Source organism: Lepisma saccharinum, chromosome 17, assembly GCF_977018435.1.
Source record: "Lepisma saccharinum chromosome 17, izLepSacc3.1, whole genome shotgun sequence".
In the NCBI taxonomy this organism is placed as follows: Eukaryota; Metazoa; Arthropoda; class Insecta; order Zygentoma; family Lepismatidae; genus Lepisma; species Lepisma saccharinum.
The window spans coordinates 49,984,678-50,010,497 of record NC_139245.1 but is presented as its reverse complement, the minus strand read 5'-3'; the positions used below and the strand labels follow the sequence as shown (position 1 = coordinate 50,010,497).

General features: G+C 37.1%; 1 protein-coding gene across 2 annotated transcripts in view; it reads right to left on the bottom strand.

Moving 5' to 3' along the window:
- Window positions 1–25,820, bottom strand: part of LOC146001739 (uncharacterized) — a 91,824-nt gene that overhangs the window by 3,627 nt on the left and 62,377 nt on the right. The window contains exons 3-4 of one of the 2 annotated variants that reach the window (XM_083139442.1): window positions 13,153–13,293; window positions 5,261–5,996 (exon numbers count right to left, since the gene is read on the bottom strand). In XM_083139442.1, the coding sequence (XP_082995568.1) occupies window positions 5,261–5,996; window positions 13,153–13,293 (877 nt within the window). The remainder of the gene's footprint in view (window positions 1–5,260; window positions 5,997–13,152; window positions 13,294–25,820) is intronic. The other variant, XM_083139443.1, reaches the window with a different exon arrangement.

Genomic DNA, 25,820 nt, shown 5'->3' with positions numbered 1-25,820 from the left:
TTTCTGGGTGGTAAACGTTTTGGAAGTGATGAAGAGTTGGAGAATGCAGTGACCACCTGGCTTAATGAACTGGTGGCAGAAGACTATAACATGGGAATTCTGAAGCTCGTGCCCAGATACGACAAATGTTTAAATGTAGGAGATGATTATGTAGAGAAGTGAAGGAAGCTTCAGGTATGTAACAGAACGTTTTTTTTCCAATAAATATTGTGTTTTTCATTTTGTATAACCGAACGGTCTTTATTTTCTGAATGACTCTCGTAGTTCTGATTAAATTGGGATACACATGGTACACAAAACCATCGTACACTTCCCCCTTCATCTGTTCAACTCTGACTATAAGAAAACATGCTCTACTCTGCCCCTCCCCTCTATGCACAGGAGTTGCGGTCTGTGCAGGTTCTTGTGTGTGTGGATGTGTACATGTTGCATAAAAATATAGAAGACATGTTAGAGACTTTTACAAAAAATTATTATTGTGCTTACTTCAGTATAACACATGCTAATAAATGGTGGTTGAGAGTGTTAACGTCCAACTACTATCTCACACGAGAACTTCGCAGTTTGAAGTTCCAGCCCGCACATGGGTGTTCTTTGCTGTGTGTCCCTTTATCAATTTCATCCACTCATCATGCTTGCACACTGTTGCGATAATTTAAAGGTGGCATTAAAGCGACAATAAATAACAAAAATACAAATGGATGATAAAATGCTGAGCTTTCCATACTGTATGTTTTTCATGTAAAGGGTCTACCAATTTGAACGTCAGAACTTTGAAAGAGTGTTGTGGCAACACTGACTAGAATGACGAGATGGAACTGTGACATCTGTGTGCAGTAGTCTGTGGCAAGTTATCATGGAGAGATACACAATGCAGCAACGCATAGAAATTATTCAAATTTATTATCAAAATTCGTGTTCAGTTCGACAGGCATTTCGTGCATTGAGAGGAATTTATGGTCAACATAATCGACCAAAAGGACAAACAAAACTGTAGGATTTGGGCAGATGAAAATACGCAAGTGATTCTGGACGAACCCCTTCAGCCTAAGAAAGTGACTGTGTGGTGTGGTTTTTGGGCCAATGGCATGATCGGGCCTAATTTTTTTGAGGACCAACATGGAAATCACGTGACTGTATGGGGAGCGTTACAGGATTATGGTGGTGCAGTTTTTGTGGCTTAAACTGGAAAATCTTGACATCAACAATGTGTTTTTCCAACAGGATGGTGCAACTTGTCACACAGCTCACCGAACAATGGAATTATTGCAGGAAAAGTTCCGCGGACGAGTTCTGTCCAGAAAGGGTGATGTGAACTGGCCACCAAGATTATGTGACCTAACCCACCCTGGATTATTTTCTGTGGGGTTATGTCAAATCTAAAGTTTCTGAGACTAAGCCATGCACAGTTTGTGACCTGAAACGGAACATAGAATAAACCACTGAGGCTATACCGCTTAATATGTGTGCAGACGTGCTGGAAAATTGGACATTCAGAATCCATTCCACCCACCAAAGCAGAGAACATTTGAACGACATATTGTTCAAAAACATAATGCCATTGTTTACTCTTCAAAATAAAAAAAAATGTATGTCATTATCACTTGTGGTTATCATTCTATCAAATTTTAAAGATCTGACGTTCAAATTGGTAGACCCTATACTTACAATATAAAGTAGTTTGTTTGTAAAAAACAAAAGTGGTTCGCTAGCCCAATGGCACATAGTGAGTGAAACACCAAACTAAAAATAACTATTTTTGTTCTTGCAATGTTGCAGGATTAACGCAAACGACTGAAGTGTTATGATATGATAAACGTATTATGGCAGATGTTGAACAACTCATGGAGGAAAACCTCTGTGCTGACCTCCTACTGGGAATTACTCTGAAACATTTGCTATCAGTTGTACTTATAATAATTGACAAGAGATGGCACTGCTAAATTTTAAGCCTGATGCCACCAGAGCCGGTGCCCTGCGTGGATGCAGGATGTCAAAGAAACTTTTGCCAGCGGAGCCTCTTTGCTTTGGCAACAGATCATTAAGGCATGATCTTTATTACAGCAACAGCAGTTAGGAAGCAGAGAGATGATGTATGTAGTACATCAATGTAAAGACAAGATTCTGGAGAATAAATGGATATTTTACTCATGCCACACAGGTAAGAGGTTCATGAAGAAATATCATAAGGAAAACGGGTACCTTTTCAAAAACACACCAGGAATTTACCCAGAAAATACATTTATCTCAGATTTTATCTTGAATTTCTTGCATCTTTGATTTAAATACAACCGCGATAAGATATAAAAGACAATACTGCTTGCATTCACTATCAGAGTAAAATCTGTGAAAAGATTTTGAAAGAAATACATGCACATTATTATTCTTATTGTCATGATGAAAATATTGACATAATAAAATCTACATAGTGATTTCATAACTTTCTAACAAAATATACCTTTCTTGTAATGTCATTGCATTTCACAACACATGTATTATAGTCATTTTCTTGTTCTACAAGAAACAAACTATTTTTGGTCTGTTGGGTTATTTTAAATGAATTGCCGAGTTCATTCATTGTTCATTCATCAGCTTCTTGTACAAGAATGCAATGTGTGAATGATGGAATGAGAAGCCATGTAATGGTGGGGGTTTATCTGTGTTGCATTAAATTTGTTGATATACGCAGTACTCTTTTTTAGCCAATAATAACAAACTACTAAAACACTGTACACTAGATAAGTTGGGTATATGCCTGAGAAAAGAACAAAGGTGGAGGCAGATAGGGAAACTATACAATCAATTTTACAGAATAGAAAATAGAATTGAAAGTGCAATCAGCACAGAAGATTAACACGTCTCGCCTCATTAGGTATATACGGGTCATTCGACATCAATTCAACCAAACATAAGGAGGGGGGGGGGGGGTGCTCTCAGATTTTGATGAAACTAGTCCTTCCATGGTGGTGAGAAACCACATACATTTATTTTTTTGTCTCTAACCTGTCTGGTTTAATTTTTATAGACCCTCAAACTTTCAGTGATTCATCCTTTCCTCCATTCTCATAGCCACCAAGTGTGAGCTGGACTGCATTAGGAAAATACTTCTATCTCCCTTATAAATTTTTCAATCTCTTTGAAACTTCACAACAATGTTGACCAACCAATAAGGATTCCAGAAAAAAATATGTTAATATATCACATTTATAGCTTCGTACACTAATAAATAAATAAAATATTATTATCGGATTTTTTGGACCGAAAACTTGGTTTACTAAAATTTGAATTATCAATGAAAGGCAAAGGGCAATGTCAACATAACTATTATCAAAATGAACTTAGATATATGATCTAACTTAGCTAGGAATAAAATTGAAGGCTTTTTTCATTCCTTCTGAAAACATGACAACTTTTTTCTGAACATTTTTAAAAATGGCTACCGGATTTTATATTTTTCAAATTAGCTCAAAATCTAACAATGTAGGTTCAAAATCTCATTGAAGCAAATTTTAAGAGCATAAAATTTTAAATTATGTTTTCAAGAATGTACAGAACATGGGGCAAGAGGGGCGGGCCATGTCTCCTTGCCTGGAAAATGAATGTCAACATAAAAGTATGAATTTCACACACATAATTTTATTTGTCCCAGTCGTTTGTTTTTATTATTAACCTTTTGGAGCCCAAGGCCATTTTCACATATAACCCCCTTGATGCCCGAGCCGATTTTGAGCAAAATGCAGAGTTTCAATTATATGAGTGTAGATCGGAGGCTCGTTGCCCTAGAGAGATGAGTGATATACCGTTCTATGCGGAATGAACCAGAGAATCAAAATGTATGCAAATTCGGCATTTATGTGGCGAGGAGGAGGAGGAGAACATCAAAATTACAAAATTTCGGAAAAAATGGGGATTTCCCCCCTCCCTCCAAGAAAAAAGTACATGACAGTGTCGACATGCACATGGAAATTATCGCTGACATGTAAGGAACACAAAAATATTTGCATTATTATCGTATGACCAATGTAACGCGAGTTGTACCCCCAAAAGGAATGGTCAGCACGCCACTCATTCAAGCTTCAAAATGCAGCGGTACCTTGAAATGACTGTAGCTCAGAGGCTAATTGCCCTACAGAGATGAATGATATATCGTTGTATGCAGAATGAATCACAAATTCAGACGATATAAAATTTATGCACATTCGGCGTATATATGGAGGGGGGAAGGGGGAATCATCCCCAATTTTTTTTTAATGGTGTTTCCACCCACCCCCCTGAAAAAAAGGACATAGAAATTATCGCTGGCATGTAAGAAACAGAAAGATATTTGCATCATTATCATATGACCAATGTAACGTGAGTTGTACCCCTGACATGAAAGGCCTGCGTGCTACTGTCTCAAGCTTTGGTTTTCAGCGAAATGCAGGGTTACATTGAAATGACTATAGCTCAAAGGGTAATTGCCCTAGAGATATGAATGATATACCATCCATTGTACGCAGAACGAATCACAGATTCAGACCATATAAAATTTATGCGTATATATGGGGGGGAAGGGGGAATTCCCCCAAAACTTTTTTTTTTTTTACATTATTACGCAGTTTCAACAAGCCCTTTTCCCCCTCCCCCAACTCCACTTGCTCCCGCACAGAAAACATTCCTTTTGGCCTCGGGTACAGATATACAAACTTCCTTCCAATGCAGTTTCCAGGGGTGAGGGAAACGCATTGCTTTAGAACAACAAAGCCGACCTTCCTTTGTCGGCAAAATTTTCCCTTCAAAAAAGATGCAAAAAAGAAGTCGCCTTTTTCCGCTGCCATTTTCATGAAAAGAAAAAACTTGCAACAATCATTTCAGTAAAATACATGTGTTAACAACAATATGAAAAAGAAAATCGAAACTCTAGCCAAAAATAGTGAAGTTATAACATAAAAACTACGACCTTAACAGAGCGTCTCGATCAAGACGATCACGTCCCCGAGGGTTACATGAGAGTGTCTCGATTGAGACAATCGGGCTCCTAAAGGTTAAAAGGTTATTGCAGGAACATGGTAACTTTATATAGGGGCAACACTATTATGCCCCACAGGACCTGGGCTTCAAATCCTTCCAACAAGTCATTCTTCATATCATATTCCACCCACTTGCAAAATGCCATTTCATCTAGCAGGATTGTACATTCCCTCTAACTTTCAGGCATTGTATTAACCTTTGTATTTTACGAAGTGTATTTCACATCAACATTTAATTCTATTTTACTCACCCACTTCCTAATTGTACAGCAACTGGGTAACTTAAATCCTTCCCTAATTAGGAATCTATACAATTTTGAGGCCTTGTAATACATTGCCAGAGACAGTTCTTTCTCATCTTCTGTCCAAGGAGTGCAATCTTTATGCATGAGCTGCATTCTTAGAAATGTAAAAGGTGCACCTTCAATGTACTTTGATAATTCTGTCAGAAGGTAAAATTTCGAGTGTTTATGGTTTTTCATCTTCTTCTTAAGGTTTGAAATTTCAGCCCTCTTTCTTGATAGCAGCATACTCTGCATTCTTATTGTCTTTTTCAGTCTTTCTATTTGCTTGCAGACTTTTAAATTGTCCAGTCTCTCCTTGTTTCTTTGTAGTACTGCAGATGGGATGTTTATGTCAATATTGCTTGTGTCACATGCATGCAATTTTTCAATGTGTAAATTGCAATCTTCAGACGCTACATGGTCATCATCTGTTGTGGGCTGTTCCTGACGAGGGTTATCTTCTATCAATGTAGTTTCTCTTTCTGCTTCCAGAATACAGTTCTGTTGGTTTTCAGGCAGTGGCTGTAGCACATTGCAGTTAGTGTATTGCATTGGCACAGCTGTGTGTGTCAAAGAATTTTGCAATGTATTCATGAATGATGAATTGTCAAAATGCTTAGCACAGATTCTTCTATTTCGCAGCTGCTTCTCCGAAAGTTCCAAGAAATCATCTCTCCCACTCCTTAAAATCCACTCCCTGCATCTGAAACGAGATAAAAAAAATGTATATCATTTTAGAAACAATTATGTCACATTTTTCTTTTCAAACAAACTATACAGTCCAATCAATGGAGTTGTGAACCTTTTGTTAGAAGGATAGGCTTAACAGTCAGAATAATATTAAAAAATCAAATCAAATTTACAAAGAAATTTTATCCTATTATCTACCGCACTATCATGCCTTAATCACACGAGGCTAGATTTCCTGCTGGATTTTGACATTAGACTTGGACTTGTTGTGTAGTACTTGCTCCCGCTAGTTTTTGCTTCAAACAATACTCGTTACAGTACTTGTTGGTATACTTTTGTTCCCACAAGGCATTGTGCAGAGCAGACAGGCTAAAGAGATGGACGAGCCACTTGAGGAGGAACGTCATAGCAAAATAGCTACTGATGTCATTGTTTAAAATGAAAATTAAAAAAAAAAGCATAGGCTAAAAATTGGCTCAAAAGAAAATATGGTAATCAAGGTATACTCAACAACCTCTTGTTCACCAGCTATCTATAAATAGATACCTCTAGGTATACCCCTCGTTTACCAGCTATCTATATAGAGATAACTCGACAAGGTCATAGTTCTTGCGTCATAATGTCGATATTTCTATTTGGAGTTAACGATTTTTGGAATTTTTCCGATTACTCCCCCCCCCCCCCACACCCTGCATCCATATATACACTCAATGTGCATAAATTTTATATAGTCCGATTCTATGGTTTATTCCACTCCAACCTCTGAATCGTGGATCGACTTAATTCTTGTTTCCAGCCCATCACGCGTAGTAAGTCACGGACAAACCCCAGTACCCGGAATCTCTTACCATGACATGATATTTTTATCTTATGAGCTGCGCGTTCCCAAGTACAAAGCCAAACTTGTATGTTACAGAGACATTAAAAACATAAACGATGCGCAATTATCTGCCGACGCCGCCCTTCTCCCATGGCACGTAATCAGCACGTTGCCCACTCTCGACCAACAGGTGAATCTCCTTAACACTTTCATTCTCCAGCTGTACGACAAGCACGCCCCGGTGAAAAAGAAACGCGTCTCTCGCCCCCCTTGTCCGTGGTTGACGGACGACCTGCGGCAGCTCATGGCAGCCAGGGATCGAGCCTACGGCAAACATCGGAGGGACGTAAAGCGCGGCCAGTCGGCAAGTGGCAGTTTCGAAAGTTTCAGAATATTACGAAATCGTTGTAACCAAGAGGTCAGGAAAGCAAAGCGTCGATTCGCGAACGATCTTCTGAATTATGAGAAAAAGTCGGATGTTATTTGGAAAAAACTGAAAACTTTAGGGGTTGGTAAACAAAAAAGGAACGATCAATTAAACTTCTCCATAGAAATGTTGAACGAATATTTCAGCGAAGTTCAAACACTGGACAATAATGTAAGGGAAGAAACAATACGAACGATTTCGACCACCGTTCACAGCACCGCACCAAAATTTTTCTTCTCGCCCATTCGGCCAGAACACGTTCAGTCAGCTCTCAATAAAATAAAATCCACCGCTGTGGGAATAGACGAAATCTCTGTTCTAATGATTAAAAAAAATCTCCCGTACGTTCTCGTTCCTATAACAGGCATTTTTAATTTCTCCCTGTCCTTCGGCATATTCCCGTCAATTTGGAAACTGGCTAAGGTTCGTCCTCTGCCGAAAACAAACAAAGTTCTCAGCCTCGGCGACCACCGGCCGATAAGTATTCTTCCGGCTCTGTCCAAAGCTCTCGAACACGTTGTCGGTAACCAAACGCGTAATTTCTTATCACAAAACAATCTAATGAATCCCCTCCAATCGGGATTCCGGCACAACCATAGCACCTGCACAGCGCTCATCAACGTGACGGACGACATAAGACACGCCATGGACATTAAAGAAGTAACTATTCTTGTACTTCTGGACTTTAGTAAAGCTTTTCAGACTATTGACCACGACATCCTGCTATCCAAGCTATCCTTCCTGTACAACTTCTCTGACCCAACCGTAGCTTGGTTCCGTTCGTATATTAATGAACGCCAACAATGCGTCTTCAACTCTGGTGAGAAATCGTCGTGGCGATCAATCAGCGCCGGTGTCCCCCAGGGAACCGTCCTCGGTCCACTCCTCTTCTCTCTGTACATTAACCATATTCCTGACGCACTCGAACACTGTAAATATCACATCTATGCAGATGATGTTCAGCTGTATTTGTCATTTCCTCCAAAGAATATTGAAAATTCAATTCGCGATATAAATTATGATCTGAACAAAATCAGTACTTGGTCAGCTAACCATGGGCTACTAATTAATCCTTCGAAAACCCAAACTATTATTATAGGTTCACAAAAAATGCTTTCCGCATTTGAAATTTCTTCCCTCCCGCCCATAATGGTCTTAGGGAAAGCTATTAAATTAAGTAAAACAGCCAAAAATCTGGGTGTAATGTTTAATCAGCATCTCTCATGGTCAGATCACGTAAATTTAACTAGTAAAAGAGCCTTCGCTGCATTACACGCTCTTGTTCGGCTTAAACATTTTCTACCCGTTAGCATTAAAATCAAACTGGTGCAAGCACTTGTTTTTCCACACTTCGATTACTGCGATTCTGTCTATTCCGAATTACCAGATGATCTCGCTCAACGTCTTCAACGAGTACAAAACACCTGCGTCCGCTTTATTTTCGATCTGAAATATAGGGACCATTTATCCGTTTTCTTTACAAAGCTAAATTGGCTCAAATTAATTGATCGGCGAAAGATACACAACCTCACCCTTCTCTATAGGGCAATCAGTTCAAAGGAACCGGCTTATCTCTCGAGCAGATTCTCAATGCTTTCCGAATCACACAGCCTTGACACCAGATCTCGAGGGAGAACTCAACTACTCATCCCCCTTCATAACTCAAATTTTTATTCAAAATCTTTCACCGTTTCTACTTCTCGTCTTTGGAACTCACTGCCCCTCGAAATCAAAAACTCATCTTCAGTATATGTCTTTAAGACGCAATTAAAACATTTTTTACTGGGCACAAATAGTTAGCACATTATATTTTAGTGATAAATTGCATACAGTTAAGCGCAGAACAACACTGAAAATCCTTATTCACCTTAATATTTCAAATCCCTGACTACTGTCATGAATATCTGATTGTGTGTGTGTGTGTGTGTGTGTGTGTATGTGTGTGTTTTGTTGTATGTTCGTGTGTATAGGTTAGGTTTTTATTCCCGTATGTATTTTTTTTTTCTTATCATTTTTTTCTGTAATTTTTTCTTTGTAATCTTATATTTCTCTTTTTATATTTTAAAATTTACCTTTCTATGTAATGGTTTAAATGTTGTTGTAAACATGGTTAAGTGGTAGAAAAGGCTACAAAGCCTTAACTTCGCCATGATAAACAAGACGCAATAAATAAATAAAATAAATAAATAACGGTACTTGCTTCGTCCGTCAAGGGCAATTAGCCTGCACATTATGCTGAATGGCTCAGTGGCGTCCAGACATATTGTTTTGGAGGTACAAGTCGTGCTGTATTGTTCATATCATAATAGTGCAATTACTATCTTGTTCCAGACATGCCAGTGATCATTTCCGTGTGTATTTTGACAACGTCCTGTACTTTGTTGTCCAGAGATGGAGGGGGGAATTTTTCTTCAGAAATTTTGGAATTTTCCGGTTACTGCCCCCTGCATCCATATTATAAACTAAATGTGCATATATTTTATGTAGTCCGATTCTATGGTCTATTCCGCATATAACTGTACTTGATTCGTCCGTCAAGGGCAATTAGCTTCGGATCTACATTTGTTTCAAGGTAACTCGCATTATGCTGAATGGCTCAGTGGCGTACAGACATATCGTTTTGGGGCTACAAGTCATGTTGTATTGTTCATATCATAATAGTGCAATTATTTTCTTGTTCCAGACATGCCAGCAATCATTTCCATGCGTATCTTGACAATGTCCTGAACTTTGTTGTCCAGGGGCGGAGGGGGGAAAGGAGCATTTTTCTTCAGAAATTTTGGAATTATCTCTGGCAAGAATGCTTTTTTGTTGTACAGAAGAAAGTTCCTTTTACTTGCTGAAATAGATTCCTTGAACAGTAAAAATCACTTACAGCAAAACACTAAGTAATACCGAAGAATTTGTTTCATATTTTCATAAGTTTCCTTAATGTCAACTGCGTGGACAACAGGAATTGAAGGTAGAACATTACCGATGTGCTGCAAAACTGCATTAAGAGAGAATGTGGAGAAATCAATAAAAAGTCTCCAGTCCTCAGTCTGGATATATTTAATGATGCAAAGAGGTCTTTGTCATGGCACGCTGGAGTTCTCTGTCTGTAGCAAGTAGTAGCATCACATCAACAGCCAGGTGATTCCATTGTTGCAGTCATAAGGCTAACAATTCAACATTAGTTTTGGGAAGTTCAAAGTCCCTGATTAGGTCATTTAATTCAGCCTGTGTTATCTTAAGTGGTTCCCCAACATGCAATGTTGGTGAAATACTTCCCTGAATATGTGACTTATTGCAATGGGGTGCTGTTGTTGGGATTTCTACGTTGCCAAAGAACCACGTTGCTGCATGCATACGAGGGTCACTATATATATTTTGAGCCTTGGCAACACTGATTGAAGTTAGGTGCGATTTGACATTTGCACGGAATCGTCTGGCATTATTGACCATAACATACTTCAAATGTTTTGTCAAGAGCTTCATTTGTGTTGTTTATGTTGCCTTGGAGATTGCGCGACAACAATAAAATGGAATTAACTCGTGAACATTTTCGTGCGATGATTTTTTATGATTTTCGACGTGGATTATCAAGACAAGAGTGCATCGATCAACTTACTTCCACATTTGGTGATGAAGCCCCATCCTTTGCCACTGTGAAACGCTGATATAACGAATTTAATCGTGGCCGCCATTCGCTCACCGACGAGATTCGCGAAGGTCGTCCAAAATCAGTTGTTGTTCAAGAAAACATTGATGCTGTGCAAAACCTAATACTGCAAGATCGTCATGTGACATACTGTGAGATTGAGGCAACCATAGGCATTAGTTCCAGCAGTATATATAAAATATTACATGATCATTTAGCTGTGAGAAAGGTATGTTCTCGTTGGATCCCACACAATTTGACAAAAACTCAAAAAGACGCTCGCGTCAATTGGTGCAAACAAATGCTCAATAAATACAATCGTGGTGCTTCAAAAGACGTATATAAGATTGTAACAGGTGACGAATCATGGATATATGCATATGAGCCGGAACGTAAACAGCAGTCGACTGTATGGGTGTTTCAAGATGAACCCAATCCAACAAAAGTTGTTCGCGCTCGAAGCACATCGAAACAAATGGTCGCCTGTTTTTTCTGGAAAACTGGTCATGTGGCAACTGTGCCTTTAGAGGAACATAGAACGGTCAACTCTGAATGGTACACAATAATTTGTTTGCCAGAGGTCTTCGGTCAAATACGGAAAACAAACAAACGCCGTCGGATCATTCTTCATCAAGACAATGCCAGCTGTCACACATCTCGTCTAACAACCGACTTTATGAACAGTCAAAAAATCGAATTGATGGGTCATCTGCCGTACAGTCCTGATTTGGCACCCAATGACTTCTTCTTGTTCCCGAATGTCAAGAATAAATTGCGTGGACAATGATTTTCGTCGGCGGAAGATGCCGTTGACGCGTTCAAAAACCATATTATGGAGGTGTCTCAAGAAGATTGGAAAAACTGCTTTGACAAATGGTTCGAACGAATGCAAAAGTGTATTGACTATAAAGGAGAATACTTCGAAAAACAATAAAACAGTTTTCAATACCAAATTCCTGTTTTTTCATTGTTAGGCTCAAAATATAAATAGTGACCCTCGTATCTGCATACACAAGATGTAAGAATACTTCTGAGACACTGCACAAGTGAATGCAAAGTGGCCAAAGTTGGAGGTATCTGAAACAGCAAAGGATGGAGTATTATACTGGAATACAAAGTGCCAGACCCTCAAGTGTGTTGCCATATGTACTCGAGATGAGGTGAGTCACTTGTATATGCCTCCTCTCCCCCCTTCTGTTACGCCAAAACGAGAGCCAGTCAAACTTCTTCAATATGATTTTCATGTTCAGCATCTAGAGGCTGTGTCCGAAAGGTACAAAGTACAGACTTGAAGTATGGTCTTGACGGAAGTGACGTCAACTAGTCCGGTTTGAAAGCCCCAAGTACACAAGTAAGAGACCATAGCTCAGAGTACGGATCATTTCAGACTTGGTCACATGATGTTCACTTGTTGTTCATTTGTTTGAAATCACGGAGGTAGAAAGCCAGCAACACAAGTTAAATATACGTTATAGGCCAGCAAGTTGTTCGTTGAAATTCCTCGAATATGTGGAAATTTATGTGTAAGAACAATTGAAAATGCTATGTGATTTCTATGAAAATGCTATGTGATTTCTATGGTGAAACACAAGTGGTTGAAATGCAGGGTAAACAACATGTTTTCAGTTTTTTCTACTGATCGTATAGGGTGTTACAGTTGAAGTGCAATTCGAAAGACTTTCACTACTAGTCCATGCCTTCAAGACTGCACTGCAAGACCGTTCTCGGGGGATTGCCTTGCACCTTTCGGACACAGCATCTGATTAGTAAGCAATGAGTTTTGATTTCTGTAACAAAATATGTGTAGAACAGTGATATTAATGAACAGAAATGCACCTCATCTAAGTTTTTCATTCATTGAGCAGCGAACAAAAACAAGCAATGTCCGAAAACAACAACAAAAAAAAACAAAAAAAAATCCAAGCTCACAGATTCATATGACCAAACATTCGCTCTGATTTGCTGTTGCACAGAATCTAGCAGAGAAAGTTAGTTGCAATTACCAGATGGTCTAGCCGTCAACAAGTCTAGCAGCCAGCTTGGCAGGCATCATTTCCAGCCATGTAGCCAATCCAACGCCAGCTAGGGCATTCCTACTGGAGATCCAGTTTCGTGTGATTCTGCCTTAAGAAAATGGAGTGAGACTTGTCTAGATACCACACCAATCCGTGACAAATATGTTTAATATTTTCATATTCCTTTAAACTAATTGTTCTACTAAGAAAAATAAATAATATCATCTGAGGCATTATTACTCAACTAAATGACCACTTTGTACTAACCTTTGCTTGTTCTTTGCAGGAAAGGTGAAGAATGCCACTTCCCGATCTTCAACATCCGAGAATGTACATCCCTTATAATTGCATCTTCTCTTCCTAGATATTGTTGAGGACAACCACACCTTTTCCAGACACCGATTGTAACTAAAGAAGAAAAATCTGCCTTAGCACAACATTCACATCAGAGTATGGTGGAGAAGATACACCATACTTTCACATGAGATAAAAAAATTGAACATAATGGTCAAAACACTTTCTAGATTTTTTTTCAGGAACCTTTTAGCATATGCCAATAATTAATACTTTCATAGGAATTTCATTAGGAACAAGGATATTAAATTAGGCACTTGGAATGTTCTGAGTCTCTATCGGCGTGGGGCATTTCAGGAATGTTCTGAGTCTCTATCGGCGTGGGGCATTTTAGTGTACAGTTAATGAGATAGTTATAAATTAGATATACTGTCCAGGAAGTTAGGTGGCCAGGAGAAGGTAATTGTAAAACTAAAAATTATACTTTTTTTCTATGGTGGTACTGAAAATCAAAATTTTGGAACAGGCTTCTTCATACTGATGATAGAATTAAGAAAGATTAACAAATTAAACTGTCGAATAGATTCGATATTTTGCAAGACTTAAATGATGATGAAAATATAAATGAAACAGACATAAATAAGAATTGGGAGCAAATACATCATGAATCAGCAGCTAAAGAAAGTATAGGATACCATAAAGCAAGAAAAAGTAAGCCATGGTTTGATAATGAATGTCATAACCTAATAGAAATAAGAAATCAGGCTAGACTTAGGTGGTTAAATAACACTGATGATACAAATTTAAGCAATTATAATAGAATAAAGTGAGACATTAACCACACACTTAGAAGTAAATTAATATGTGTAGTCAGAATGAAATTAAACTTAAATGTTCCGCACCGTGGATTAAGGCATGATGATTTGAGCTCCAGCTATGGGATGCATGCAAGTTCAAGTCTCCTGGGGGAAGGATAACTTTTCTCTGGAGATTTCAGCCTGTGTATGGGACCTGCGTAACCTACCATCGTGAGGAAAGTCACACCTTGGGGGAGTGAGTGAGTAGGATCAGGTGGGAGTGAACTACACCTTTTAATCAATTTTTCGTTGTAGTATGAAAATGCTATTAACAATGATTTTCAGATAACACTTTTTGAAAAATAGATACTTGACGTGGATATAAAATACTTGTTGATATGGCTAGATATCAGGTTGAGATAGAAATTTCATGTTTAAGATCATGCACATCTATATGGGCCAGTACTAGTTAAAGTCTCCACTAAAAGTAGATAGAGAATATGGGAGCATCATGTCTGGATAGTTTAGAAGAAAATAAATGTGAAGAGCTCATTTTAAAGAGTAATTCCCCCTCTAGTTGCTAATTTTTGTCACTCGAGGGCATACACACAAACACATGCACACGCAAACATGAAGTTGCACCACCCTTTATTGACCGCGGCTGCAAAGCTAGAGAGAGAGAACCCATGGGAATCATTCATCTCTGGCAGGCTGTAACTAGGAGCCAATACATTCAGTAATTGTTTGGTTGGGTCGTAGCTGTGGTTTGTTGGAATGGGAAGGTGGACCATTTTGCTGGGCTGTATGTTCAAATCTTAAAATTAACCACTTCATGTTATGAACCCCGTTGAAACACTTAACTTCATGCATTCCAAATTTAAGGTCTGTAGGTAGCCCTTATGAGGTCTGTAGGTAGCCCTTATGAGAGTGTTATTTCTCATTGCTATTTCCAGAAGGGCAATCAACACATTTCTATAGTAGTTTTGTTTCCATGCTCCACTAACACTTTTGATATAAGCATCACCATCCTTCACAGAGTGGTTAGTGTGCATACAAAGTAAACAGTCTTGAGTTCGAATTCTGCATTAGGCACTTATGTTTCATTGTGCTTTTACTTCAACTATTTCATCTATTCATCGTCCCCTTGGGGTCTCCCCGATGGCATAGTGGTAAAGTTGTCAGCTTGTAATCAAGGAGTCCAGTGTTCGACACCTGGTGAAGGCACATAGTGGTTCGGATCAAACTTTAATCTCTACGTCCAATCCTGACTAGTCCGTCGGTGCATAAAAATGAACCTGAAACTCAAAAATCATAGTCATTCTCATGATTATAAGGTAGAAAAAGACCAAAACCAGTGGCAAGTACAATACACTCAGTGGTTTTCATTAATAATTGCTAACAACTTTTTGTTGATTGGATCACAGCATCATAACTAGCTTGTCACGTGGAAGATATTTTAGAAAAGGGGATTAGATTGGATTGAATTGTTGTTATGCGATCTATATATGCGAAAAGTGGCTGAAAACTTAACCTGTAGTGGGGCTTCAGAGTATGGTATTTTACATTGTAAGGTAATGATGAAGTTTGTCCAATAGTAAAAAAAAAAAAAAAAATCTTATAATGCCAACTGCACTTGTTATGGATTTGTGCATGTGCTTCTAAAGTTATCAATGCAAAATTCAAAGAAAAGGAAACCTATTATAAGCTATAAAATCAACAACTAGTATCTTAAACATTTTTAAAAGATAATAAATTAACTAAAAAAATAATTGTTGCGAACACAGGAGGGATTTTAATGTGGAGGTTAACAACCACCAGCTCCAGAAGCAATATGTCTCTCATTATATGACTGACACCTGCTGTAAATTTTCTCTTGTTACCTCTTCAAGAATTGTACCCATGCTCTCTGTATATCTCTCACTTTCAACCAACATTTTATGTTCTTTCCCACATCTGGTCAGCCATATAGTTCCCCATCCCCACTTCTGCTTCCTTCATTCATCACAACTATAATTCCAAATTGTGAGAATATATAGAACAGGATCATACACTATTCAAAACAAAAACACTAGTTGCAAAATATTTTTTGAACAAGGTCCTTATAACTCAATACACCTAACATCAACTAAATTCCCAGATTTTTAAAGCTTCTCCAGGTTTTCCAGGTAGCTGGAAACACTGTAACATATGTCTACATGATCTGTTGCATGATGGACACAGAAAAACCACCATCAATTCTTTAATGTTTTATGGGAACATTTTGCATGAAAATTATTTGTTACATCTTAAATGCACATAGGTGTTAATTCTTATGTATTTTCTACCTTCTGTGTAGATGATTTGTTACATGTTACACACACAAAAGGCTTTTCAAGACTATGAACTGTTGAATGTTTATAAAGGTAAGCCAACTATGTAAATGATGATGAACAAAGAAACTGTCTCTCTTCACTATGATCTTGAATGTTTTCTAAGACACTTCTGTGTAAAATATTTCTTAGAAGTTGAAAGACTTTTGAAACGTATGATTTTCGAATGTTCTTTAATATATCTCAACTGTTGAAATGACTTGCCGCATGTTGGACACAGAAAAGATTCCCCTTCACTATGAATTCTTGAATGTCTCAAGATTTTGCTTGCATGTAAATGATTTGCAAACACACACACATGACTTTTATCCACTATCAGTTCTTACATGCATGCCAATATTTCCTCCATGTGCAAACGATTTGCTACATGTTGAACACACATATGGCTTCTCACCAGAATGAATTCTTAAATGTGTTATAAGATTTTGCTTATGTGTAAATGCTTTTTTACACTTTGAACACACATGGGGCTTCTCCTCAGTGCAAATTCTTAAATGTGTTATAAGATTTCCTTTCTGCACAAATTATTGGTTACACGTTGAACACATGTAGGGCTTTTCTCCATTATGAATGCTTGAATGATTTATAAGAACTTGCTTCCATGTAAATGATTTGTTACATGTTGAACACAAATGGTTTCTCTCCGCTAAGCATTCTTAAATGTTTTGTGAGATTTTTGTTCTCTACGAATGATTTGTTACACTTTGAGCAGGCAATAGGTTTTTTTTTGTGGCATGAATTTTTAAATGTCTTCTAAGATCATCATTCTGTGCAAATGATTTCTTACACTTTATACAAATAAAATACTTTTCAAAACTATGAGTTGTTGAAAGTTCTTTAAGATGTGCCAACTCTGTGATTGATTTGTTGGATGTTGAACAAAAGACTTTTCTGAATAGATATCACTATACATGCATTCATGTTGAAAGCCACTTCTAATCAATGTGTGGCACAGTTATAACCTAGAAGAAGATATACATCATTAAAGGCAATTTATCAACGGATATTTTAGAAAAAGTGCAGTGCTATCACTAAGATTTACATAAAACATTCCATCATTTTCTCAATGAATATTACCTAATAAGAACTCTGACACAATAAAGACCTATCAACAATTATTCTTAGGTAAAAATTCTACCTGCAAAACACTAAAAATACAAGTATTGAGATGTACTTAAAAATCTCTGCTATATTTGCCAAAAGAAAAGGTGTTCTTTCAGTAGAAGGCAATGCTAATATTATTCTAATAATATCTTTAACTATTTGTTCAGATCAGGAGAGTGGTCATTAAAATGAAAGTGTTGTATTTAGATTATCTGGATATTACTCTTGTATACATAGCTTTTGCTGACTGAAAACTGTTTGTATTTTCTGATTTCCTACCTGGTCTTTGTTGTGCTCCAATAGGATAGGGCTTTTCAGAAATCAGAATTAAACCAAGGTAAAATTTCCAGTGCACTTTATAAACAAACAAATAATTTAAAAGATAGAATTTAACACGAGATAATTATTCAGGGCTGCCTTTAAAGCAAATGGTGGAGGGTGTCTTATTATTGCACCTGACCCATCATCCGTGTGTGAATAGTTTTGATTGATTTGGTACAAGAATGGTAGTTATGTACTGCATAACTAAAGAAATGTTGCAGACTTTACAAAAAAAATAAAATATCATTGTGTTTACTTCAAAATAAAACATGTTAATATGTATATGGTGCCAGAGCATTAAGTGAGCAACTTTGATCTCTCCACATAACTTCAACGGTATTATTCCTTGTCAGACCATGGGTGTTCCTTGCGTGGAAATTTATTAATGTCATCCAATCATAATTCATGCCCAGTGTTGCAATAATGTAAAGGTGGCAGAAAAGTGACAATAAATAATAAAAATATGAATAAATGATGAATAGTGAGACCCATTACATGTTCTTCATGTATTGTAAGGCAATGGGCTTACAAGAAGCAAAAGTCGTTGATATTGGTCTCCCAATAGCGCAACTTGAACATTTCTCATTCTTATTTTGTAATATACTTAAAGGTAATTATTTTATACTTACCAGATGGTCAAAATTAAAGATGTCCTACTCAGAGCCTCCTGAAGTGGTATAGATAGAGGCTAGATAGATAGAGGGACCAAGAGGAAGCAAATGATGATGAAAAATATAGTTCAAATTTTATCCACCAAGTGAAAATGAGGTGCCAGAATAACAACCAGAATTAGAAAAAATATAAATATGCTGACCAAGGCAGTAATTTATTTTATTAAAAACATAAACTAAACGTAACGTTTCAACCTTCTAGCAAGGTCTTCATCAGACTCTGTATCAAGTACTTTTGTATCAAGTACTTTTGTACTTGATACAGAGTCTGATGAAGACCTTGCTAGAAGGTTGAAACGTTACGTTTAGTTTATGTTTTTAATAAAATAAATTACTGCCTTGGTCAGCATATTTATATTTTTTCATAATCATGGAAACAAGGCTTCATGGTGCCAGAATTAGAGCATGCATGTCTCATTGAATGTGGCATACTACTGCCAAATTATTTTTTCAATCCTGTTTGCAAAGTCATCCCAAAATGACAACAGAAATTGCATTTAGATTATCCGGATATTACTCTTGTATACATAGCTTTTGCTGACTGAAAACTGTTTGTATTTTCTAAGATTTATATCAAAAATATTTCTTAAAATTTTACACATGTATTTCTTACCCTTGGGAAGCATAAGACAACAAAATCAATGATTCAACAGCAATCTGTGCACAAGGTTTCAATGCAACGTTCTATTTTCATCAGCATTCACATCCTATGGTCTCTCCATCCTTTATTCCCCACAAAATTTAACATACATACTGTATGTATATATATATGCAAAGTCAAAGGTCACATAATGTGACCTTGAAGTAAAAATTTCAATATTTTCATATAAATATATTTTTTTGTGAAAACTAGGCTTCCTTAGCTTCAAAACAAGCCTAAGATGAAAGTTTTACCATAATTGGAAGCAAAGTTATAAATTGTTTTATTTAACCTTGTAAGCACTTATTACATTTGTTATAAGGTTCACAATGCTGCTGTATGAATACCGTGTATCACTGAGGGCTAAAATTTTACACATGTAAGTTACTTCATGTCTTCTACCATCCTACCGAATTAAAAAAAAAAAAGGTAAAGTGTTCCCCTGTGCTTAGCACCACGCCATGAAGGCGTATAGGGAATTTCATGAAAATTTGATATGGTCGGGTTGAAAACTTCCATTTCTTTGTGATGATTTGGCATGGAATAAGCTATATGAATGTAGTACATACAATTTGTTTTAATGAAGATCTATTAATAGAAGCAGTGAGAAAGACACTAATTTTATTTTATAGCCTTTTAGTAATAATGCAATTTTAGTGACGTCAGACGTTGATGCAAAAATCAACATTATTTACAATACAATATTTTTTTCTGACTCTCAGTGCAAAGGGATCTTGGTGACAACTTTTAAAATGGAATACACATATATCTATAAAGTTTAGAAAAAAAAAACAAAGTGATAAGTCGATTTTACCCAGAGAAATAACTTTTTCTCTTAAGCACCGCGGGCCATCACCATGGCCTCGGCAATGACTGATGCGTGCAAAATTTTGAAACTGAAACTTTAGCCTCCTGTTTCTCAGTAACTATGAGATGTAGAGAAGAGAAATTGTGCATGTGTTTATACCTTGTTAGTATTAACAAATACACCAAGTTTCATGAAAATCTGAATCGGTGGGTTGCATGACCTGGGTGACTTGACGTGGAAAATCAACCCAGTACAGAAGTGTTCATTGTGCACTCTGCCAATGCGAATGACTATGGGTGTGTGGGACAGATTTTTTTTCAGTCGGGACGGGATTGGGATGATCCCGGTCCCGACTTTTCGTGATCCCACACACCCCTACGAATGACTCTTGGGAAGTGTAAGACAACAAAATCAATGATTCAACAGCAATCTGTGCACAAGGTTTCAATGCAACGTTTTATTTTCGTCAGCATTCACATCCTATGGTCTCCAATGATTACAAGATATAACTTTCCCTCATTCTACCAATATTTGATTCTCTAACCCTTAGATCCCGGGCCTATTTATGCAATAAGGACTGAATGCCGAGTGTGTTTTCAGCAGGAAGTTTAAAATCCAAGGTTTTACATAAAAAATATGTCTGCAACTACTAATGATAGAGTTACAAATAATAGTTCCTTTTCTCATTGAGTCTAGGATGCAAGACCATGTCAATAAATCCCCATTTTCATTTACCAAATAAATGTTTTTTAAGTCCACTTTATGCACAGTAAGGCTAATCGGGACTGTACCTACAGTTTAAAGTGGGATCTGAACCACTACGTGCTTCCAACGGGTATCATACCTGGGAATTTACCAAATAAAAGAAGAAAACTGTTAAAAATCACATTTATTTATACAAAATTTGAATTTTGTCAAGACCCCTACATGGGCAATGCAAGGATGTTGAGGGTTCAAAATAGTACCTGTGTTCTGATATGTGTGTTCCATTGTTGTGGCAAGAATTGCATGCTGTTTATATTTTGAGAGCAAAATAAACTTCTAATGTAAATAGCCGTTCTTTGTTTGGCAGAATGTTAAAAATTCTGCAAGTCTTTCAGCAAAAAAATATATTTTGGTAACTACAAATGCTAGAGTTACAAATTATAGGTTATATTTTCAGTTCAGTGTAGGCCACAAACAAATTTTTATTTACCAAATACGTGAAAACAAATCTTACTTTTTTTTTTACAAACGTTAAACACTGTTGGGCCATAGGCTATGCCAGGATACTTGAAAACATTATCTGCACATTGCCTAATGTGTGTTCCATTCACATAACATGAGCTTAGGGTTACCAGATCGCTATAAGGGAAATGTAGGACATTGAGTCAAAATGTAGGACACAAAACATTCGCAATAAATAATACATATTTCTATAAAACACGTTAGTGAGTAATTTAAAATTGACACTTTTCAGTTTATCGTGATTTTAGGAAGATCAGAAAATTTGATGGTTGATTCATCGGTGATGAGAACTTGTCCAACTAGTTCTTTAATGCAAAACTTCCAAACTTGTAAGCATACTAAACAATGCACTTCTTACTAAATGTTTTAATTGGTAAGATGAGTCAATTTGTCTCGAAAATTTCAGGTTGAGTCAAAATATATTTATGAGAGATTGGACAGTCAAACTCTTTGAAATTATGTGGACCAGTACCAAACTTTTTACAGACTTTATGAAAATAAATATTTCTCTCGTGAGTGCATTGTGCTGATGGTAATGAAAGTATAGTGTCTCAACATTTGCATGATGTCCTGTAATGGCTAACAAATATTCAGCAATATGGGGCCTCAAAACTTTGTTCATTAATTGCTTCCATTGTTCTTCTAGCATAAACTTGTATTCTCTTTTTGGACAATGATTGAATCAAAATAACTTCCACTATTGAGTTGGGGAACTTGTTACTTGCATGATTTCTTTTTGTTTAACTGAAACACATATTGTCCTAATTAACATTATGTGACGCTCAAAATGTAGGACATTTCAAATTCCTCCAGGGCGCCGGACATAAGGCTAAAATGTAGGACATGTCCGGGAAAAACCGGACGTCTGGTAACCCTATATGAGTTGCATGCTTGCTGCTAATACTTCCAGAGGGTTTTTTTTTTTCATGGCGGAAAATTCAAAATTTCCATTTTCTCTTGTATCTCTGAAACAATGAATGCTAGAGTTTAAAATTATATATGGACTTCCTAAATACAAACTAGGCTATAAGCTAAGTTGAAGAAACCTAATTTTCATTACAGGAAATTTAAAATTTTCTCAAGGTTTTCAAACAAATATATATGTTGGAATCTATGTATGCCTGAATTACCTATTGTAACTTCATTGTGGTAATTGGTGTGAATGGCAACAGCAAAGTCCAGGTTTTGGGTGGAGGAGCAGTGGTTGTTGATGCGGAGGTTCAGGGCTGTGGATGATTCTCCCAGGTAGAAGTTCCCTCAGATATTGCAGGTGAGGATATAAATGAGGTTACAGCTGTAGCAGGTTCCTTTGGGATAGAGGGTGAATTTGCCGGTGGCAGTGTGGCTGAAAAGCCTGGCAGCAGAGGTTGGACAGTTTGTGTAGGTGTTTGTTGTTAAGGTAGTTTGTGATAGAATGGGCTGCATGCCTGAAAGATTTAATTTTTTGGTACCAGTCACCGGGCATCAACAACCACCACTCCTTCACCCAAAACTTTTCTGTTGTCATTCACACCAATCACCACAATATTTTCTTCAATGGCTGCTTCCAGGTAGCGATTGTCCACTCCTTGCCCCAATCCACTAACACCTCAGTACGTAGAAGATGGGAGAAGGCCTACATATCAGATACAGTGCAACCACACCCCTTGGCCTGAAAAGGCCACCCAGTAACACCTCTCATACCCACTCCTCACCATTTTTCCCCCTCCACCCACCACTCACAGTTTTTGACAATCCTGGCGAAAAAAGTACCCACTTTTTTTTGTTTGGGGCACTGTCAACACTTTTTTCTGGATCGTTTACACACACACACACACACACACACACATATATATATATATATATAAAAATGCATTTACAATTATTTTATATATATATATACACACTTTATCACCTTCTTTATAAGAAAAACTTCATTCTCGAGTCTAGTTTTCGATGACTGGATTCAAAAATTTATCTGGCAGAGTAGATGTTCAGCATATACTTCGTGATTTAACAACTTCAACAAGAATAATATTTCCTGTAATTTTCTTCTATGACACAGCTTTGTAAACAGACTTTCATATATTAGGTTGTCGTAGTGTTCAAATGTGGGGTAAACTTTCTGAAATTTGTATTTTAAAAATCTAAGAAATCTTGATTGGACTCTTTCAATTGCTAAACTGAACTTTGCTGTGTCTGTATTCCATATAACATATGCAAATTCGAGTTTTGATCTTACATATGAATAATACAAAACTTTTAGTGTGTCTATACTCTTGAAATCCCTCCCCATTCTAAGAATAAACACAAGGTTCTTGAATGCTCCACTATATGTTCTACGTGTTTATTAAAAGTAAGATTTTAATAAAAAATAACCTCTAAATCCTGGACTATAAATTTTTTTGCTAGAGTATGGTTGTATATTTGATACTGAAATTCAACTGGGTTTTTCTTTCGAGTATATGTTACAAAATGACATTTATTGATATTTAGTGTTAAATCATTGTTTATTGTCTATGTTTCTAACTTTGTAATATCATTTTGAAGTTGAACACTGTCATCTTGTTTGTTTATTTTCCTGTAAAATTTCAGGTCATCTGCAAACAGCAATTTGTGTGAATTTTCAAATGAATCAGTAATGTGAAAAGAAGTGGCCAAAGTTAGACTCTTGAGGTACTCCTGAGGTGACTCTTATTTCTGAAAATGAGTGGCCTTTATACGTCACATACTGCTTATGTTTCTGCAAATAGGAAGTGAATAATTGGCATAGTGGTTCAGAAATATTGAAGCATGCTAAGTTACTTAATAGGATATCGTGGTTAACAAAGTCAAATGCTTTGCAAAAGTCTGTATATATTCAGTCAACTTGACCTCCTTTGTCCAAGGCCAAACTTATAAAGCTGGTTATATCAGAGAGATTGATCAACACTGATCTACGTGGTATAAAGCCATGCTGAAATGATGATATTACAGGTTTTATGTGAGTAAATATGTAACAGTGCATAATTGTTTCAAATACTTTTGCTGGGGATTGGTCGGTAGTTTTGTACGTCATTAGTGTTATTTGTTTTGGGAAGTGGACAAATTGCCGTAGCTTTCCATTTTTCAGGAAATTTGTGTTTTGCAAGAATTACATTGAAATTGATATAATGGGTATTTCAACATACCACTGCAACCTTTAACTACATAAGGTGGTATCTTGTCTGGTCCAGCTGATTTATTAGGTTTTAAGCTTTTAATTGCTTTCTCTATGTCTTCATTTCGTATCTCTGTAATGTTAAGATTATCAAAATTTTCATATTATTTATGGTTAGGCAATACTTTCATCTCATATCTAGGGGGATCTTTTTTATACACCAACTGAAAATGCTGTGCAAAAGCTTCGGCTACTGAACGTCGGTCTGACAACACTTTATCTTCGAACTGTTCAGGATCTTTGTTGCTTTTCCTACGTTTATTTGTAACAAATGACCAAAACTGGGTGCTATCTTTTGCAATATTTATTTCCGAATTGGCAACATAACAGTTGTATTCATCAATCATTTCCTTCTAACCATTGTTTGAAATTCGCTAAATTTATTGTAGTGGTATCAAAAGTCTCCTGCCTGTTTTTTCCACTTCTTGTGGTGGTAATGTTTCCTACTTATACTTTTAATAATGCTGCTCATAAACCAACACAGGTAAAGTCTTTTGCAGCTTTTCTTTAAGGGGATACATTCATCGAATATTTTATACGAGTATACAATTTCATAAAACAGTCTAGCTTGATCAACGTCATTCTTTGTTTTCAATATATCCCAGTTAGTGTTAAGCAGCTTGTGATAGATGGTCAGTGGGGTTGCTGACCCTTGAGTTGCAAAGATGAGGGACTCCATGTATTGGGCCTAGGGGGTAGTTGATTGCTTCTCAAGGAGGGAGGGGGAGGATTTCGCATCGCTCTGTCCCGGATTCCTGCTGGAGATACTTGGTCTCTGTTCCGCAACCTTGAAAGTGGGTCCTGTTTCCTTATTACCTCTGTGTAGGACTTTCTATTTCCCTGTTGATTCTCGTAGGAAGGGAGAGCAGGGTGATGGCTCATGAGACACTGCATCTCTGTGCTGGTAGATTTCTTTGGCACTTCCAGCAGGGGGAGGGGGGGGGGCAATGTAGAACTAGAATCGACAATTTCATGCTTACCTCGAAGGGAATGTCACGTCTGACGTCGGAAAAAATACGCACTGTATCAGAAATGGACATATTTTCATGCAACACGTTGTCCTTTAGAAATGGCAGTCCATTTGCGATTAAATCACTTAATGTATAGACTATCTTCTATCACCAGCTTGTCGTACTTTAGTTTTGAAATAGGTTTTGCTCTCGTGCCCTTTGTATGTATTTTTCCAGCTCTCATCGGGTATCCCACACATGCTTTGAGAAATCTTCCTTTACACTGATGCCTGTTCCCTTGAAGAAGTGAGCTTGTGCAAGGATAATTTCTATCACCTTGAAGTTCGAAAATTTCACTATAATGGGTCTCGTGGATCCCGATCCCAATCGGGGTACTCTCTCTACATCAAAGTCACTTGTATTTATTTCGAGAATGTCCCATTGAGCATCCCTCACCAGCTCCTCCAACTTCCCCCACGTTTCCCCTCGCATTTCCCTGAAGCCGTGAAATATCAAGTTGTTTCTTCTCGAGCAGTTTTAAAGATCATCCAGCTTCGATTCACAAAACATTTTCTT